Source organism: Limulus polyphemus, unplaced genomic scaffold (assembly GCF_000517525.1).
Source record: "Limulus polyphemus unplaced genomic scaffold, Limulus_polyphemus-2.1.2 Scaffold1227, whole genome shotgun sequence".
In the NCBI taxonomy this organism is placed as follows: Eukaryota; Metazoa; Arthropoda; class Merostomata; order Xiphosura; family Limulidae; genus Limulus; species Limulus polyphemus.
In genome coordinates, this window is record NW_013666837.1 from 204,354 (window position 1) to 223,954 (window position 19,601).

Below are 19,601 nucleotides of genomic sequence, written 5' to 3' on the forward strand. Positions count from 1 at the left end.
AATACTTACGCGATAGAAAAAAAAAGAATATTATTTTCAAAATCTGCGTAGCTGAGTTATAGAAAATCCGTTATTAAAGCCAAAACAACTTTTATGAATTTTATCTTCGCAGGCCTGTGCTATTATTAGTGTCTTCTGAAAATAAGGATATTCAACACAAAAAGCAAATATTAATCAATTATTATTATGATCTTTAGAATATAAAAACACTAAACACATACAACCGTTTATTGTTAGTATATTCTGAACTTGAGAACACTACACGTATACAAACGAGCACTATTAGTACCTTCTGAACACAAAACACTTTACTTACATATGACCAATTATTTTTAGTATTTTTGAACACATGAACATTGCACACATACATACACATTCAATTATTGTAAATGCCTTCTGATCATACGAAAGCTAACAATGTAATTATAACTAAAATACTTTACAATAAAATATGCAATAGTGATGACATTTCTGTAAAATAGTTTAACCAGGTATAACACGTTTAGTCATCAGAAAGGTTTAATAAGACTATCTGATCAATGTTTAGTTTTAATCAAGTCAGTCAAATATTTCTCTCACTGACATAAGTTGATAATCACTTCTATACAACTAGGCATACTAACATTTGAAAGGTCACGTGCATGTTAATGTAAAACAAGGTTTTTTTACAATTACCTGTAATGTCAAACATGAAATTATCGTACTTGAAATGCCGTACAATAACGACATACACTATCCAGGTACATAATTAAAACACTAAAAACAGAAATTCCTTTTGGATTAATATGCATTAAATATAGTCCTATACGTATTAAGAATTTTTAAGACTCGCAGAAATGTTAGTAGCAAAATGTTATTTCACTTTTTCTCCCTGTTATTAAGAACTAGATACTTGTATAATATCTACGTATATAGTTTTGAATTTGATAATTACAGCAACGTAGGATGATAACCTTCTGTTTATCATGTTTTAATAACAAAACTAAAGTTTGAAAAATCCTCAAACAGGTTTCCTACTTGTAAGGCACATGTTTCTGTCCATTAAGAAGTGCAATTATAACGTTTCCTAAAGCTGACAAGGAGAGATTATGTCCCCCAGCTCCATCTCGTGGCTTGACTAGTTTTTCACAAGAACCAAGATCAATCAGGTTTAGACGACTCCGGCCTCCAGCTACTATAAAATTCATTAATATGTATGAAATGTTATTTCATTAAATATATAATGTGGGAAATAGTTCTAACAACGAAGTGTATTTTTACATACTGTTACAGAAAAATAATGCACTTACCCAACTTCCAATATATATTGTATCACATGTGATTCTAAACATAAAAAAGTTATTTTACAAAGCATATTCACAGTAGTTTTAAAAAGTTAGAACTGTTGGCATTTCTCACTCTTTATTATATATATAATGAACAATAACACTTTATTTAAACATTAGATACTAGCATCTAATTTGAATTAACTTTAAATAACAATCGCAACAATATAGATTTTCTTACGATGATTCACAACAATTACATAGCTGGACGTAACCGTTGTCTATGGGTATATTGGCCGAGAACAACCAATTATAATAACCTTGGACAGTTGGAACAATTTCTTCCACTTGTAATGATTCACAACAATTACATAGCTGGACGTAACCGTTGTCTATGGGTATATTGGCCGAGAACAACCAATTATAATAACCTTGGACAGTTGGAACAATTTCTTCCACTTATAATGATTCACACCATTCATATATAATTCCAACAGTTGTCTGTCTTTTTATGCTTTAATTTTTTGCTTGGACGAGGTGGAATTCAGTTGGGCAATTATCCCTTTGTCGATAAGTAAATTATGAACATCAAGAATCTAACTAGTTACAAAAGGCTTAGTTTGAGCTTGTTTAAATCCGCTTAGGAAAAAATTAAACACAAAAATCATTATAAACCTCAAGTTTTTCTTTTATATAACTTGCATACGTTACAGATTAATCCTCAGTTTAAACTATCAACAGACCACAAACACAGTCACAGTTTATTCACACCATTTCATCATCGCAACAAACGGATCACTGTTTTATCTCACTGAGCGTATCACGAACCATAAATCTGAAAGCTAATGTAATCTGTAAGTTCTTACCTCCGCTCCGGTTTCCTTTTTCAAAACGATACTGATAAACGTGAAGCGTAAATAAAAAATGTGAATTACGATTCTCTTCTTCCTTTTCTGAAACAAAAAAACACACAGAACAGAAATTTCAAGACTGGTTATAATAGATAACAAGTGTACCTAACTTTCGCGCCTTTTTTTCCCTCCTTTCTTCTAATATAGAACAAAGTGAGAGCAAGATCAGTCTGAATGGAAGATAAACATGTAATACGAAGGGTAATATACAGAACAAAAACAGTGCATGTAATCACAAAAACATATTGTGAAAGAAGGGTTGCTGATAAGAGAAGAAAATTCGAATCAGTTTTTGCGCGCATAAAATGATGAGAGTTATCTATGGTTGTTGTTTTTTTTTCAATTTTACACAAGTAGTAAAAAAATGTGTCTTCATAAGTTGTATAAAATGTATTAAGGCAGCGTTGATCCACTTGGAATAGAACTTTCAATAATGGCCTCAGCTTAACAACCCGAACAATGGACATTACTATCTATAAAGTTAGAAAACAATTGAGTTAATTAAACATGCTTAAGGTTTGAAATTAACTGGTTATGGCCACACAGGCTCAAAATTAATTAATTCATGGTTGCAGAATTTTGTACCAGTCTATTTTTGATTCATGATAATTTGCACAGCACTTAACAGATCACAGTGAAATTTCTCATTTTGGCAATTCACGTTAAATCATTTCAGGAGGGAACTGCTATTTCCTGTCAATATTCTCGTTGTATAATTCGTAACTAACTCTAATATTCTCGCATGTATTCTAATTGATTATTTTGTCTAATAATTACTAGCACTGAATAAATGCATTTTAAAAGCGTAGATATAGTTAAGAGTTTGTTTTTGAATTTCGCGCAAAGCTACACGAGGGCTATCTGCGCTAACCGTCCCTAATTTAGCAGTGTAAGACTATAGGGAAGGCAGCTAGTCATCACCACCCACCGCCAACTCTTGGGCTACTCTTTTACCAACGAATAGTGGGATTGACTCCACGGTTGAAAGGGCGAGCATGTTTGGTGAGACGGGGATTCGATCCTGCGACCCGCAGATTGCGAGTCGAGCGCCCTAACCACCTGGCCATGTCGGGCCATAGTTAAGAGATGCAACGATATGAGTAGTGCTTCATCAGGTTAGTTACGGTTTAAACGTCTGCAGATGTTTTTTTTCAATACATTCCTCTTGATTTGTTCATTACAAATTCAAAATCAGAAGTGTGTAAAAACAGCGTTACAGATATGAGTAGTGCTTCATCAGGTTAGTTACGGTTTAAACGTCTGCAGATGTTTTTTTTCTATACATTCCTCTTGATTTGTCATTACAAATTCAAAATCAGAAGTGTGTAAAAACAGCGTTACAGATCAATCTTTTGTCTCCCACAAGTCACTACCCAAGAAGCCTAAGTACTCGTGAAATTGGACTAGAACAACTCATATCCGCTAAACATTTTACAAGCTCTTGAAACGACTAAAGTAAGTAAATTAAACTGTAAACAATTGTATTTATCTATTTCTGTAAAATTCAAGTAGCGAACAACTACCTGCAATTCAGTTCTAAGGTGAGCACTTTAGAATTTGTTTACAATTTATTCAACTAATGCTTTCATTTTTCATGTTTAGTATACACAGCTTACCAGTAAACAAAAAGACACCCACCAAGAATGTATATTGACTATCTCCACAACGACATATGTAAATAGCCCCTGACATATACATACGGATATACTCGATAAAGACCACTAAATATAATAATCATGCCACAAACGAAAGGATCCTGGGAATTAACCGTATTTTCGCGAGGTTGCATAGTTTGGCGATGAGAGGACGGTCCAAGTCAGCGAGAAATCGCTAGTCACTTGCATTACAGTGAGTAGTCATAATATAGTTACAGTCACATCAGAAAACAATAATTTCTGAACGGCACGTGCGTCTAAAACTAACAAAACGGGCTCTTCATGCTGTGAAGAAAAGTTTGAAGAATGGCCCACGTCAAACGGCCACTACTGGTGTAGAACAGATGCTCCAGAGCAGTCTCTCTTAACAAGGGCGGCAATATTTAAAGTAACAAGACGGAAGTCAATCCTAATTTCAGGCAATATGTTACGTTGACAGCAATGTGCATTACATATGGCATCACACCATCCTGCCTCTTGGAGAACTGTATTTTCTTTTCCTAACGGCTCTATTTTGGCACAATTCTTGGACAGTTGGAACACCTAGATTTGACAACTACTCTCCCAGTAACTTTTGTCGAATCGTTTGGAGCCCATTACAGTGTGGGTAGCTAGACAACCGCAGCTGGTGGTGTTCGAAGGGATAGTAATTTCTATCGCTCGTATCACAATCAATACTTGAGCAAGACCTTCAACCTGATTACGTTAATAATCCAATGATCATCATATCAAACAGGATGGGACTCCAGCCTATTCAGCCTGAGTCACATAACGATAAATTGAAGGTCACGGCATTACCACTTTACACTAGGTCCAGATTTCAGATCTTTGTGAACACGGTGTATAACCATGCTTTTGTCTTAAATATCGAACAGAACAGTTTCACTAAATACTAGTGATAATTTTGTATCCCTCTTTTAATGTTTATTTAATAAAACAGCATTTTTTCTGAAATGGTTGTTTATTTACTTAGTGGTAGCCTGATTGAGTTTTGTTCCTAACGGTATATATATATAAAAAAACAAACTATGTGGTCACTTTACCTACTGAGCTTTGTTTATATGACTATAAGGATAAATTTTACCCATAGGGTTATAAGAATGAATTTTGGTTCTAAGAATTTAAAAAGTAAGCTTTGCTCGTAGGATTAAAAAGTTTGAAAATATATTTTAGGGTTATAATAAGAAAATTTGTTCCTATGGTTATAAATGTAAACTTTGTCTCTAGAGTTATAAGGATTGACAGAGTTATCAAATGAATTTCTCCTCTTGCGTTATAAGTACCAACTTTGCCTCAAGGATTATTAATGTGAACATTGTATTTAGTGTTATAAGGTTGAAATTGGTTTATACGGTTATAAATGTGAACTTTATTTATAGGGTTATACTATATTAATTGACATTGTGTGTATTTGTTTACTTGCACGCGTATTCTTCCCGCAGTTTTGGAGCTAGTAGGAACAAACTTATCAGACGGACTCAGGGTAGCCTGGGGTTGTCCTTACTTATAATGCGTAGGCCCCTGCCAAAGGTGACTAAAATTAGCGTGGAAGACCAACCAGTCATGATGATAGCTAGAAATAGGTTTTAAGAGTTGCTGAAGTGAAATCTATCATCATATTTGTGTTTCTTCCCACCTCTGGTTACCAGGGGTTTCATGTTTGAAATTGTGTTTATACCCCGACTCAAAAGTTAGCAACACCAAATGTGGTGCATGTGCTCAGGTACCAGGGGCAAGTGTCCTCATGGGATTTTTTTTTTCAGATACATCCCCTTCCCCTGAATTAGCTATAGAAATGATTAGGGATAATGAAGGAGCTTGATCGGTACGCTGGAACCTCTGTGAATCATGATGGGACTGCTAGTAAGAGTAATCAAAGTTGTAAGTATGAGCTTCGCCCCACAGATTATTAGTGTGAACTTTGTGACTTAAGGGTGTTAATGCAAGCTTTGTCCTTGGTATCATTATTAGCACATAAATGGTAGTATTTACCCTTAGACGTTATTTTGTTATGGCTATAAAAGTAACTAAAATTAATATAAGACGTTTTAGTTGTGTAATACGATTGCAATTAGGGAGAGTATCATTAAGAAGTTTAATAAGCCAGTAAATATCATAAGACACCTACCAAACTTAGATCTGGCAGCAAGCGCTGCGTCAAGAAGAAAAGCAGCTTTCTCCGCTGTAGGAGCACGAATTTCACTTTGGTTCATCAAGTGTGTTCCGTATACAGGGTCATCCTGTAGTAGCAAGCCAGGAGAAGAACCCGCTATATCAGTGCCTAAGTAACAGGAACGGCTTGTATATAAAAATGATCAACCAACTGTTTTCTCCAGATTATTTAATCAATTAACCATGAACTATGTTACTTTTTTCTGAAATTTTATACATTTCTGTAATCTACAAGTTCTAACCAGGAAAATCAAATATAATAATTATAAGTACTTGATGCAATCAACGATGTGAGATGTAAACGTAATGATAATAAATATTATAAATACATGATGCAATCAAAGATGTAAGAGGTAAACGTAATGGTAATAAATATAATGATTATAAGTACTTGATGCAATCAACGATGTAAGAGGTAAACGTAATGATAATAAATATAATAATTATAAGTATTTGATGCAATCAAAGATGTAAGAGGTAAATGTAATGATAATAAATATAATAATTATAAGTACTTGATGCAATCAATGATGTGAATAGTAAACGTAATCGTAATAAATGAGCAATGATTATGGAACATTTAACGAATGCTAAATTTAAAAATGAACAACAGAACCTCTGCTATAATGGTAAAATTACTAAGTTAAAGCTTCTGTAGAGAAAGGTTAGGGTGTTTAAGTTAGATTTAGGTATAGAAACTATAGGGTATTTAAGTTAGATTTAGGTATAGAAACTATAGGGTATTTAAGTTAGGTAATGGTATATAAACTTAGGTTTCCGTAGTTAGGTAATGGTATATAAACTTAGGTTTCCGTAGAGAAACGCTGGGGTAATCTAGCTTTGGTTACATTCGGCGTTGTTCAAGCATTGTCCAACAAACTGAGTTAACGTTTACTGTTTTCCCTAATAATTGTTTGATATATATATATATCCTTTCAGCGAATAAAATTCATGATTCATTTTACTGTGCACGAAACATTTTATTGTGCCTCTTGCTAGAGGCGTTTTGAAAATTACGTGTTTTTTATTCACAACTGATATAAAACATTTCCTCTACTTCGTAGCTGATGGAAAAAAATCAAATATGTTTTCATGATCATTGTCAGTACACAAAGTACATTTCAAGAAAGTTAGGTTAGTGATACCTGGATGTCCATCAAAAAGGGTCATTAGTTTTGTTTCAGATTTGAGAATTTTCTCACAAGCTAGCCAACATCACCCGCCACCAATTCTTAGGCTACTCTTGTCTAAACAAATAATGAGATTTTAACGTCACTCTTATAGCACACCCATTGCTCCACAACTGTGGAGCGCGTTTTTGAATCTTTGAATCCTTGATTCACAGTTCAGACTACGCGGTTAGGATCATCAGAACTACTGAGAGGTACAACTAACAAGAAATTATACTGTTAAACGTGAACATCTGCACCAATGACTTGGTGTCAGTATAACGTTTCTAACTGAAATTGTCCAAAAAAAAAAGCATTTGTCATGCAAAATGCGTGCTTCTAAATAGATAAAACGTCGCGTAATTAACATTTACATCGAAGCATATATCTTTTAAGATGTCAGGGATATTTTTACTAATAGTTTCAAATGACGAAGATTCTTACTTCTAAATAAAACTTATTATGAAATAAAATGAAGCATAAAGTTTTGATTATCAAAGTAAGAAAATAGTCTTGCAGATGTGTAATAACCAAGTTTATTTTTAACAATACTTACCGATAGCAAAAACACTAAGAAGGTCTCTGATTGTTTCGCTCCTTCCTGTTACCCCAACAGCGGAAGCACGGACGGAAAACCTGGCTCCTGTCTTTTCTCTTTGTTCTGAGATTAGTTTAAAAAGCCAAGCAATAGCACAAGGGGTAGCTCCTAGCTCTTGAATCGACGAACTTTCTCCAATCATGGTATAGGTTTTACCTATTTGGGAACTAGTTATGTTAGAGTATTTTATAATATTGCAGTGAATTATAGATGTAGCTTATATTCACAGCGTTAATACAAATATACATTGCAGGGTGAGTTTATATTTGTAATATAAGTGAACGGCATGAAATCCTGCAACATTACACTATACATTATGCATCTTGTCTTGAGAAATGCCATACAACTGTCGAGTTACAACATCCTTAAACCATTGTATGCTAGTGTGTTACATTCCAATAATATTAGCCAGGATGAGCTACATCCATAGAAGTCAGGGAACCTGTTAGGAAGGATACATCACAAAATTTCGTGAAGAAAATCCACCATATTATTTGCTACTGAACTTTCCAAGTGTGTAATGCAAGTGTCAACTTTCTTATTGTTCACGGGCCTTACGTCAGGGTTATTACAAGTACAAAATGTAGGTTGTATAAAAAAATCATCCTGTTAGTTAACAGTGTATGTTTTATAAATACAATTTAACTTAAAATGTAAAATTAGGTCACAGTACGTGTAATAATAACTCTTAGCACATAATCCGTTTCTGGTTACTCAGTCTGATGAGCTCTGATATTGAGTGAAATGATTCATCAGCTATAGCGTTCAATGCAGTTGAAATTCTACGCTTCTTGTCAAAAACGCGTGTTATACCAGTAACGAAGAATGTGATTCAAATTACCAGTCTTTATGTAACGTAATATCACACATATTATCTATTAAGGTATCATTGTTTGGCAGTTGACGTATCATATATTAAACTAGATTGTCATCATTTTAACGTGTATTAGTGGCTTGCTCAGACTTCACTATATTTCTATATGTATTCTAAGTCCGTAGTCAAACTTTGTGAACCGTTTCATATATGAATTCATAACTTGAATGTTAAAAATTTAATTTTTTTGAACTTGCGATAAAAAATTACATCTACTTACATAAAAACTCACATTTACTGAGTAAAATGTGTGAATCTCTCTTGATTTTTTTACTTAAAGAAAAAGTATAGTGGATTATGATATCTGTACCTAGCTTTGGGTTTCCATACACGAAGAGACAGCCGTCCATTCCGTTCACAACGGACTGAATAACATCAACCAGAGCCGTTGATATAATCTCAACCTTGACAAAAAAATACATAAATAAAGTTGACGACTCGTAAGGTAGGCTATACATTTAAGATCAGTTAGTTAATTCGGGCGTTTATAAATCCTAACTTTTCTTTGAAACTTTGATGAAATAAATGAGCTGTATGGATGGAAAATGTGTCCACATTTATTTCACAATTTCATTTTGAGTTGGAAATTATAATTATTCTGGATAACCTTCTCAGGAAATCAACCAAACACTTTGTAAACACTAGTTTTAGTGTTTAACACAAAAAAATTGACTTCAACAATTTTATTTGAATGATGAGCTAACAAGGAATTAATCAGATTATTGTTCACAAATACTAACTATATATCAAGATAAGATTTTGTTCATAATGACTGATGCTGTATAAAAATGATTGATAAATGCTCACGTTATATTAAAATAAAATTTTGTTCACAAAATTATTGTTTACAAGCACTAATATTATATTAGAACATGATTATTGATCACAACAACCGGCGCCGTAATAAACTTATTATTCGCAAATAATGAAGTGATTACACTTAATCTAATAATGAAATTCATTGTCATTTTAATATCGTCCCACAGCTGAAAGTGCGAACCGTGTTTGATAGCATTGCGTCTCTAATCCGAGAAAAAGACTCTAACCATTAAATCATGATCGAGGCTTTTCATAACCACTGACTGAAATTATATTAAAATCATCGTTCAAAAGCCTAACGTTATATTGGATATACATAGAAAGTTTAAACAAGTAGCTGCAGCATGACTGAGGTAGGCAGACTGTATTAAAATCATCGTTTAAAAGCCTAACGTTATATTGGATATATATAGAAAATTTAAACCAGTAGCTGCAGCATGACTGATGTAGGCAGATTGTATTAAAATCATCGTTTAAAAGCCTAACGTTATATTGGATATATATATAGAAAGTTTAAACCAGTAGCTGCAGCATGACTGAGGTAGGCAGATTGTATTAAAATCATCGTTTAAAAGCCTAACGTTATATTGGATATATATAGAAAGTTTAAACCAGTAGCTGCAGCATGACTGAGGTAGGCAGATTGTATTAAAATCATCGTTTAAAAGTCTAACGTTATATTGGATATATATATAGAAAGTTTAAACCAGTAGCTGCAGCATGACTGAGGTAGGCAGGTTGAACCTACCAAATTTCCTGACGTCATTTTAATAATACGCCTAATTTCTTCATTCATTACAGTTTAGTTACTTTTAACAAATAAATACTTCTGCTTAATATCAGCGTCGTTCTAAAGGTCATTTTTGTAATTAAAAAGACCAATTAATGAAATAGTGCAGAAGTAAAATACGTTATAAGAGAAAATACTGGGTAATACCGTTTAGAAACAAATATACGCTCAACAGAAACTCCTCTACATGTAATTTTGAAGATATGCTTAAAATCTTATACCTCAACCAAGAGATGATGAAGTTTACAGTTAGCTTCGAATGGATAGGATATTAATACCTAGTTGGAAGTGTGCACACAGAAAACCCCCGAACCTATCACCTGGCATCAGCATCAAAAGGTAAATGCTTGCATTTGGCATATTACGATCTAATAGTCTATCTTAGGATTAAATAAATGTCTTAAAAACACAGAAGATTTTTTAAAATGTAAAACGTGCATGCCTTTATAGTTTCTCTTATATACATTAGGGGGCTCTGTATTTGAGCTCTCAAACAAGCATGGCTTGCCCACAATCGCGATTTGTATTAATATTTCTTGCCAGTCAGACATAATAGAATGATTTTGTATTTTGTTTTAATGGCAAAGCTACTAAGGCTATCGTCCACCATTTTGAGCTACTGACTAGACGGAACGTAGCACCCCACTACTCACCATCTACTGTCACTCTTATAATACAACCACAGGTTAAATTGCGTGAAATATTTTGTAGTTTCGCACGGCTTCTAATCCGACTCACCAGTTGCGACATCCAAAGCTCTAACATGAAGCCAATTCGCGCGCCAATATAAAAGAAAAGCAAATGTAAAAAAATAAATAAATGATATTTTAATTAACAGTGCATGAGTATGGAAAGTTAATGACATTTTCAAGAATGTTTGATTCATAGCTTAAACCAAGTAGTTGACGTTATAAAGATACATGATTTACATGAAACGCCGAGTTTAGCTTCTAACTGCTTAAATCATTCGAGAGTCTTACAGCGGTTCACTGATAAACTTGAGGACTTATAATGCCAAATTCGAGGTTCGATTCCTGCAATGATTGCAACCCAGATAGTCCATTACGCATCTGTATGCTTAGCGACAACTAAAATCATTAGATATTTTTGTCTTAAAATCAATACGACAAAGGCTTTGGTTAACTCCTCCACCAACATCTTCCTTAGCTTTCAAGTTTTTATCATTACCTGCGGGGTGTCCGGAGGAAAAACAGCGTCAAAGGCGAACATCTTCGGTGCTGCCACCCCGACTCGCCTGTCTACAGGGCTTGTAGTCCCACACGTAGTTGGGTCATACAATGACACTTGTTTTTGCTTGACGTCGAGAAATAGAAACGACGCCAGCCTACTGCTTTCCGCGGATAAGGGACCAGAACTCACTCGAAGCATAACCTTCACCTAGAAAGATGAATTATTTGTAGAAAAAGTGCGTTTTTTAAAGTAAATATACTCGTAATACATTTTCTAATATTCACTTCATGTTGTCATATTATTCTAACCACTTCCTCATCAATAGACACGGTTCGTATATATTTTAATACTTCAACTCTACACCAGTCTTTAAGTTGTAAAGAGGATATTATACTAATAGATCAACTACACTACATCTGCCTTATCTAGTGCCGATCTAATACCAGGATTCATCAGGCTGGTTGGAATAAGACATATATAAAATTATAACAGATGTACAGAGGCCTCATCCTATTTTCATCACTATGAGAACCATAGAATTGGATGAAACGATATTTTTTTATAAACAGATTGCTCAATAACACCTGTTTTGGTGTAAACTTGGATGAATTGATCAACTTTAATTTTTTATCTATTTTATTTATGTCACTACACATCAGAATTAAGGTAAGGATTTTGTTACACTGTATTATTTATTTTCTAACACAGTATTGTTTATTAGTATCTTTAATTACTTTTACTTGAACTAACCTACAAGTTTTTCGGAATAGCTGGTGAACCAAATTAGACCAGCTAATTTCCTTCATCTGGGAGCAAGCCAAGCGATCACATATACAGGAAAATAGCTGGATACGTAGATAATCAATGAGTATAGATCTTTACAATACCCACACACAAATCATATACAGGAAAATAGCTGGGTACGTAGATAATCAATGAGTATAGATCTTTACAATACCCACACACACATCATATACAGGAAAATAGCTGGGTACGTAGATAATCAATGAGTATAGATCTTTACAATACCCACACACAAATCATGTAATAGGATTTATAATCCTGTATCGAAACAAAGTTTCCATTCCTCATCTCTATGTTTAATTAAACTAGTAATATTTTTCTTTACTTTTTGTATGGTTATACATGCTCGCACTCATTTTTCAATCTCAGAAATATCCTGTTATTGGATAAACATGTGAAAAATAAGTCGGTAGAATACATGGTAAAAATAAGTTATAGAATGTCATTATTACAGCAGGAGTTGGCTCCTTACAAACTAAAGGAAAAATAGAATGATTTTAAAGATTTTATTATATATTCATACATAATCTTGGCTTATAATACTCTTTGCTTTATACGTTTTATATTTTCAGTATTCTCCCGCTGAGTCAGCAGTAGGTTGAAGGACTTACAACGCTAAACTCCGGGTTCGATTCCCTGGGGTAAACAAATATAGATAGCCCATTGTATAGTTTTGCACTACGAAAACAACAACAACAGTATTTCCAGTAACTTTTCAGGTGTTTAACGTCAGTACTCATATTTGTATTTAGTAATTTATTTGGACTATCACCACATATTTTAATTTTTAATGCATAAGTTTCGGCTCAATTACCTAAGCCTACTACAGGTGCGAAACGTTTAGTAAACAACAGAATCTAACGGAACAATTCGAATCACAAGTTGCCTAGCAACAGCGAAAAACAAGAACGTGCCCAAGTTTCTAAATAACAATAAGCCTAAAGCCTAATAAACTAAAATAAAATATGGTTACAAGGTCAAGAAACATAGCAAGTCATATTATTATTATCGTTAATGCTAGAAAGATAAAATCAACAGTAAAAAAATATAAAAAGATCAACAACAGAAAATAAACAAATAAAATAAAATAAAAGTTTAGGTTACTTTTATAACATCATTACAGTCAATGTGTGGTTTGATTTCTTTAATGAAAGGTAATCAGCAACTATGAAGGGGGAATCCTTAATTTTGGTTAATGCCTGTAGAAGGACCACAATCATGGGCTTCTGTTGCAATGGCTTCTTTAATTTTTCTCTTTTTGGTATTGTACTCTGGTGGGACAGGGGTAAATCTTCGGAATTACAACTCTAAAATCAGCGGTTCGATTCCCCTTGGTGGGCACAGCAGATAGCCCGATGTGGCCTTGCTATAAGAAAAGACACACACACTTTTTGTTATTACAGTCCTTGGCAATTATTTTGATATTTTTTAGGTCAACATTGTAGTTTTCCTCTCTAGCGTGTAATGCAATGGCTGAAGTATCTACAAAAGCATGCGCGATGTCTCTTTGATATTCTTTCATCCTAATGTTAATAGGATGTTCTGTCTCTCCAATGTATTCTTTGTTTACAGCAATGAATACGTAGAGGCTAAACTTCTATAGCTTCAACAGACTTTTATTAATGATAACTATCCCAAACAATTGGTAAAAAATTACCGTCAAAAAACTCTTTAATGAGGAAAACCCCTTTAATCAGGAAAATAAACATGGGATGGTGATACTCTATTTTCCATGACTTGGAGAAAATGTAAAAAGAATAATGAATACCTTTAACATTCAAACTGTGTTCAAGAGCCTGACTAACCCACGTAATATCTTAACTAAGGTTAAGTCTCAAGATCCAATTTCCACGCAAGAAAAAAAAAACCGTTGTCTGCAAAGTATCATGTGAATGTAAAAAAGTATGATACTCAAGTGAAATACAACTGAATAAGTTATCCGATGTTTGTGGCGATGTGAAAAACATAACCATTTCAGATTATGTTAGTATGATGTTTGTGACGATGTGAAAAACATAACCATTTTAGATTATGTTAGAATGATGTTTGTGACGATGTGAAAAACATAACCATTTTAGATTATGTTAGTATGATGTTTGTGACGATGTGAAAAACATAACCATTTTAGATTATGTTAGTATGATAAGCTAACAATCTGCATCTTCGTCACATTCCATACAAGCCAGGATCGAACCCCATATTACGTCAAGTGATTATTCTACCCTCTGAGATAGTAAGACAATTTTTAACAATGAAAATTGCCTGGTTACCACACTATTCTAAGTCCCAAAGCTATTTATTCATGAGAACTTCATAAATACAGGAATGTCCATGACACAGCTGAAAAATCAGAATTAATTCATAGAACAATGAAAATAACTAAAATTTTACGATTCAAGAGTTTTCAAGGAGTAAAATCGTGATTTTGAGCATCCACTTAAAAGTTTCGTTTTCGTTGGTGCAAAATCCAGCTACGAAACGAGAACAAAGGTGAAAATTTAATACATCTTTTGTTAAAAAGGACTTTAATTTAACAATAAAGCTGTTCTTTTGGAATCGCACATTTTGTAGGTGTTTAGTAATATTCTCACTTTAACTGATTTTGCAGTCGTTCTGGTAAAATTATCACTGTAACTTATATTGAAGGTGTTTATATATAATAATATTTGACAAGATTCTCACTTTAATTGATCTTGTACACGTTTAGGTATAATTATGTCTAGTAACATTCTCCCTGAATTGATGTTGTACGCGTTTGGTTATTACTATGTCTGGTAACATTCTCCTTGAATTGATGTTGTACGCGTTTAGTTATTACTATGTCTGGTAACATTCTCACCTTAATCTTGTAGTCGTTCTTGTATAATAATATTGAGTAACATTCTCACTTTAATCGTGTAGTCGTTCTAGTATAATAATATTGAGTAACATTCTCACTTTAATCGTGTAGTCGTTCTAGTATAATAATATTGAGTAACATTCTCACCTTAATCTTGTAGTCGTTCTAGTATAATAATATTGAGTAACATTCTCACTTTAATCTTGTAGTCGTTCTAGTATAATAATATTGAGTAACATTCTCACCTTAATCTTGTAGTCGTTCTAGTATAATAATATTGAGTAACATTCTCACCTTAATCTTGTAGTCGTTCTAGTATAATAATATTGAGTAACATTCTCACTTTAATTGATCTTGAAGACATTTAGATACACGCTGGTTCAATTTAATTAAGCAAGGTTTAATAGTAGAAAGAAATGAACAGCCAAACATGGTCCGGAACTTCTTATAAAAGAAACATTATATATAACAACTCTTCTTCTTTCCCTAAATCACACACAGTCTTCACTGGATTTAAACCTATTTTAATTATTTCACTTGTGCCTCAGTTTTCATTTTCTCGTGTTATATTTGTATATTCGAAATGTTTATTTCTTATGTACATATATTTCTGTTGTAATTACAAATATTGTTTGTTTGTTTTGTACCTCTAGATTACTGATGGTGGAATTATGACGATTCCAAAACGTTTAATAAATGTTTCCTGTTATTACGTTCATGTTTTGTTTTGTCATTAAGAGTGTGGTGTTTATTCTGTCAATACCAACGTTATTCATTTCTTTATCACCCTACATTCATAAACATATGATGGTTACTCTGTATAACCCATATACCTCACTCATCTTGTGTTCGTAAATGTATTGTAACTTTGCTTGTACAGCTTTTGCCACTCGCTCACCTAAAAACTAGTATTAACAAGTGTATGATGGCTATTCTGGAAGGACTCGAGTTGCTCATCATGTGTGGTAGTTATTCTGGTGGAATTCGTGACACGCACTTCGCTATTTTTTCACATTTTTATGTGTGTATTGGTTATGTTTTTTATTATATTATGTAAATAAGTGTAAAGTGTTTATCATAGTAAAATATGTGTTACTATCACCTTTACTGTCTTAGTGGGGGCCTGGCATGGTCTGATGGTTAACGTGTTCGAGTCGAAGGATCGAAACCCTTTCAGTCGTGGGGCTCAAAATGTACAATTATTGGGAACGTTAAAAACTAGTCATTATAGTTTTGCTAGTTCTTTTTTTATTTTGAAATAAAGATTATCAAAGAGGCTAACATTCGCGGGCGAATGTAAAATGGCCAATTTTGACACCCGAAAAATCGAAAACTGTCTGAATCACCGCTTAAGACCTGCAAAAAGGTATTTTTTGTACAAAATCACATGTAATTTGGTTGACATACACATGAATAGTTCACGAAAACTCCAAACTGTATTTTCCTCACTGAAAAGTTTAGTAAAAGACAAAAAATTCCAAATTTGCTTATAACTCTGTTTAAGATTTGCAAAGAGTATCTTTGTACTGAATTCCATGTAAATTGGTCGAAATAAGGCTAAGTAATTGACCCAAACCCCTAAACTTATTGGTTTATTTAAATTTCTGACCCACGTAAAAAGACCAAAAATGGATATATCCAACATTTTTATATGTTTATGTAAGGGATCTTTAAAAAAGTTATTGTTACTAAACCCCTTCTAAATTGGCAGAAATACGGCTGAGTAATTGTTAAGAAACTCTAAAATTACGCTTTTTGTGGCATATTGACCCTCTATAATTAAGAAAATAAACGGGTCCACCATTTTTGTTTGTAAATGTGTGGGCCTGTAGAAAAGTATCTTTGTTCCAAATCCCACATAAATTGGTCAAAATATGGCCAAGTAATTGACCACAAACCCAAAAATTATGCTTTTTTGTGAGCTCTGGCTCATCTAAAAATGGACTCAAAATGGGCAAATCCAACTTTTTTACGTCAATGTATTGGGCGCATGAGATGCATAGGAGCCCAAAATATACATTTTGGGGTTGTTTGATCTTTAACCCCATAAAAGCCTTAAGAATGACTAAATCAAAAACATGAAAAAGGTGGCTGGGCGTATTGGACCAAGGTATAACCCTACCAACTTTCAAGTCAATCAGCCAAGAAATGAAAGAATGGCGGTCGATTGAAAAGGTTTTGGAAGAAGAAGAAGGCAAGAAAAGGAAGGAACAATAGAAAAACAGTGTGTCTCTTTACGGAGACATAAAAATTACACTGAGGAAGATATGAAAGCTAGGATAACAAAAAGATAGATAAAATGGCGTGAAGTATCTGGAGTCATATGCGATCGAAAGACGCCTATGAGCTTGAAAGAAATGGTGTATAAAACAATGGTTTGGCCAGTCATAATGTGTGAGAGTGAATGTTGGCCACTGCAAAAACAAAAAAAAACATGTGTAAATGTTACATACAACAGAGATGAAAATGCTGCTGTGGATATATGGAGTTAACAGAAAAAAACCTTCTAAACAACATGTACATCCGAGAAAACTCAGGTGTGAGAGCTATGAGAGAAAAGATACAAAGAAGCCGCCTCATATGGTATAGACACCTCATGCGAAGACCAAAGTACCATAGTCAGATCGATGGATATCGAGGGTAATATAAAGGACGACCAAAAAAAAAGGGATGGTCTGACAACATTAGAGTGGACATGGAACCGTTCGTTGTTGAAGAGGAAGATGGGTCGGAACAAATGGAAACAGAAGACCCATAAAGCGGACCCCACAATTAAATGGGATAAACGCTGGAAGGATAATGATTAAAATTCCATTTTGTATCCTGCTAAAAAATGTAAAATTAAGATATATTCTTAATGCATGTTTATCTAGCCCGTTACTTAATATTATTTTATTATTTTTATGCTGAACTTCAAGGAAAAAGTTGGATTCTGTTCTTACAGAATGCTAATAATATAGAGACAGTTTTTATACGTTAAAAATGTAGCGTAATTTACACTAATATTAAAACTGTGATATACTTTAAAATATACCGTCTTTTGACTTGACGCTTTTGATCGTAGGTTATGTAGTTTTGTTTGATACACGTGATGGCAAGTTTTACTTTTTTTGTAGTGTACCATTTCGCTACTAGGGGTGAAAGTTCTAAATTTTGCCGTTTGAATATCCTGAAAGCTAGACTTTCAGTTTTTCTTTTGACACTTTCGAAATTAGATTTTCCCATCTGTTTCTTTTGTATTTTTTGTGATAGGTTTTACGTTAGTTTTTCGTTTGATACTCTTGATGAACGAAAACCCTTATAATCTCCTTTAGACACTTTTGATAATGTTTTACAGTTTTTCGTTTAATAATACTCTTGATAATTCATTTTACTGTGTTTTGCTTCCTTGATGTTAACAAAAGTTTTTTTCTTTAACATTTGATGATGTGTTTTACAGTTTTTGATTGAAAACTCTTGATGGTAGGTTTTAACATTCCTCATTTGACAGTCTTTATGGTAGGTTACACTATTTTTTTTTGTTTAATGCTCTTTACGTAAGTATTTTGTTCGATTCGTTCTTGATGTTCTTGGTTGCAGATGTTAAAGGTTTTCGTTAAACACTTTTGATAGCAGTACTTTAGTTTTTGTTTGTTTGACACTCTTACATCTTTTTACATGACTCCCTTCATGGTATGTTTTGTAGTTTTCGTTTGAAGGGGCTTTTGAACAGGCGTTTACAGCCTGTTGTTTGATACTTTTTGTGGAAGTTTACAGCTTATCATGTGAAACTCTTATCTTAATGCACATGTTTTACAGTTTTTCGTTTGCCACTGTTGATGATAGGTTTGTACACTGGTTTTATCGAATAACTTTTTTTTTCTGAAAACCCAGTCTTTCATGATGACTGTGGCGTAGTATTTCGTTACATACATATCCGGCTTGAGTTATACAAGTGTAACAGAAATGCTTTTAGTTGTTTTTCGTTTTAATGCTATCCCACCAGTATATTTTAAGCCAGGACGCAGGCTAAATAATGTAGTCCGTCTGATAATATACTGTGTGTGAAACATGACAATACTAACGTTTCACATAGCTATGTCTAATAGTAGTTAATAAGTTAATAACAAGTATCATATTAACAAAGAAATGTAAGGCAAATCTAATCGGCAAGAAGCTGGATAAACTGGAGAAGCTGGATAAAGTATAGTTATAGAGGGAACTCGATTTTTTCTATAATGAATAACTGCGTTTTGAGTATCCATAAACGCCAAAAACGTTTGGGTTTTGGGTAGCCATAAATACCAAAGACAACTGAGTTTTGTGTAGCCACAAATGCCAACAACATCCCCTTTAGGGTAGATATGAAGACCAATGACGGCTACATTGTAGATAGCTATAAAAGTGAACGATATTTGAATTTTGAATATTTTACTTACAGATACAGTTGAATTTTTGATAAGTTAAACACCAAAGATGGTTGTGTTTTGGATAACCACATATGTGTCAAAGTCTTTATACTTTATACTTTATAC

At 33.4% G+C, this 19,601-nt stretch overlaps 1 protein-coding gene across 2 annotated transcripts in view; it reads right to left on the reverse strand.

Moving 5' to 3' along the window:
• Nucleotides 1-19,601, reverse strand: part of LOC106462696 — a 69,564-nt gene that overhangs the window by 9,206 nt on the left and 40,757 nt on the right. Inside the window, exons 1-7 of one of the 2 annotated variants that reach the window (XM_022390017.1) lie at nucleotides 13,353-13,423; nucleotides 11,442-11,651; nucleotides 8,955-9,048; nucleotides 7,729-7,926; nucleotides 5,960-6,112; nucleotides 2,132-2,218; nucleotides 1,018-1,174 (exon numbers count right to left, since the gene is read on the reverse strand). In XM_022390017.1, the coding sequence (XP_022245725.1) occupies nucleotides 1,018-1,174; nucleotides 2,132-2,218; nucleotides 5,960-6,112; nucleotides 7,729-7,926; nucleotides 8,955-9,048; nucleotides 11,442-11,642 (890 nt within the window). In that variant the 5' untranslated portion in view covers nucleotides 11,643-11,651; nucleotides 13,353-13,423. Of the gene's footprint in view, nucleotides 1-1,017; nucleotides 1,175-2,131; nucleotides 2,219-5,959; nucleotides 6,113-7,728; nucleotides 7,927-8,954; nucleotides 9,049-11,441; nucleotides 11,652-13,352; nucleotides 13,424-19,601 lie in introns of those variants that run through there. The other variant, XM_022390016.1, reaches the window with a different exon arrangement.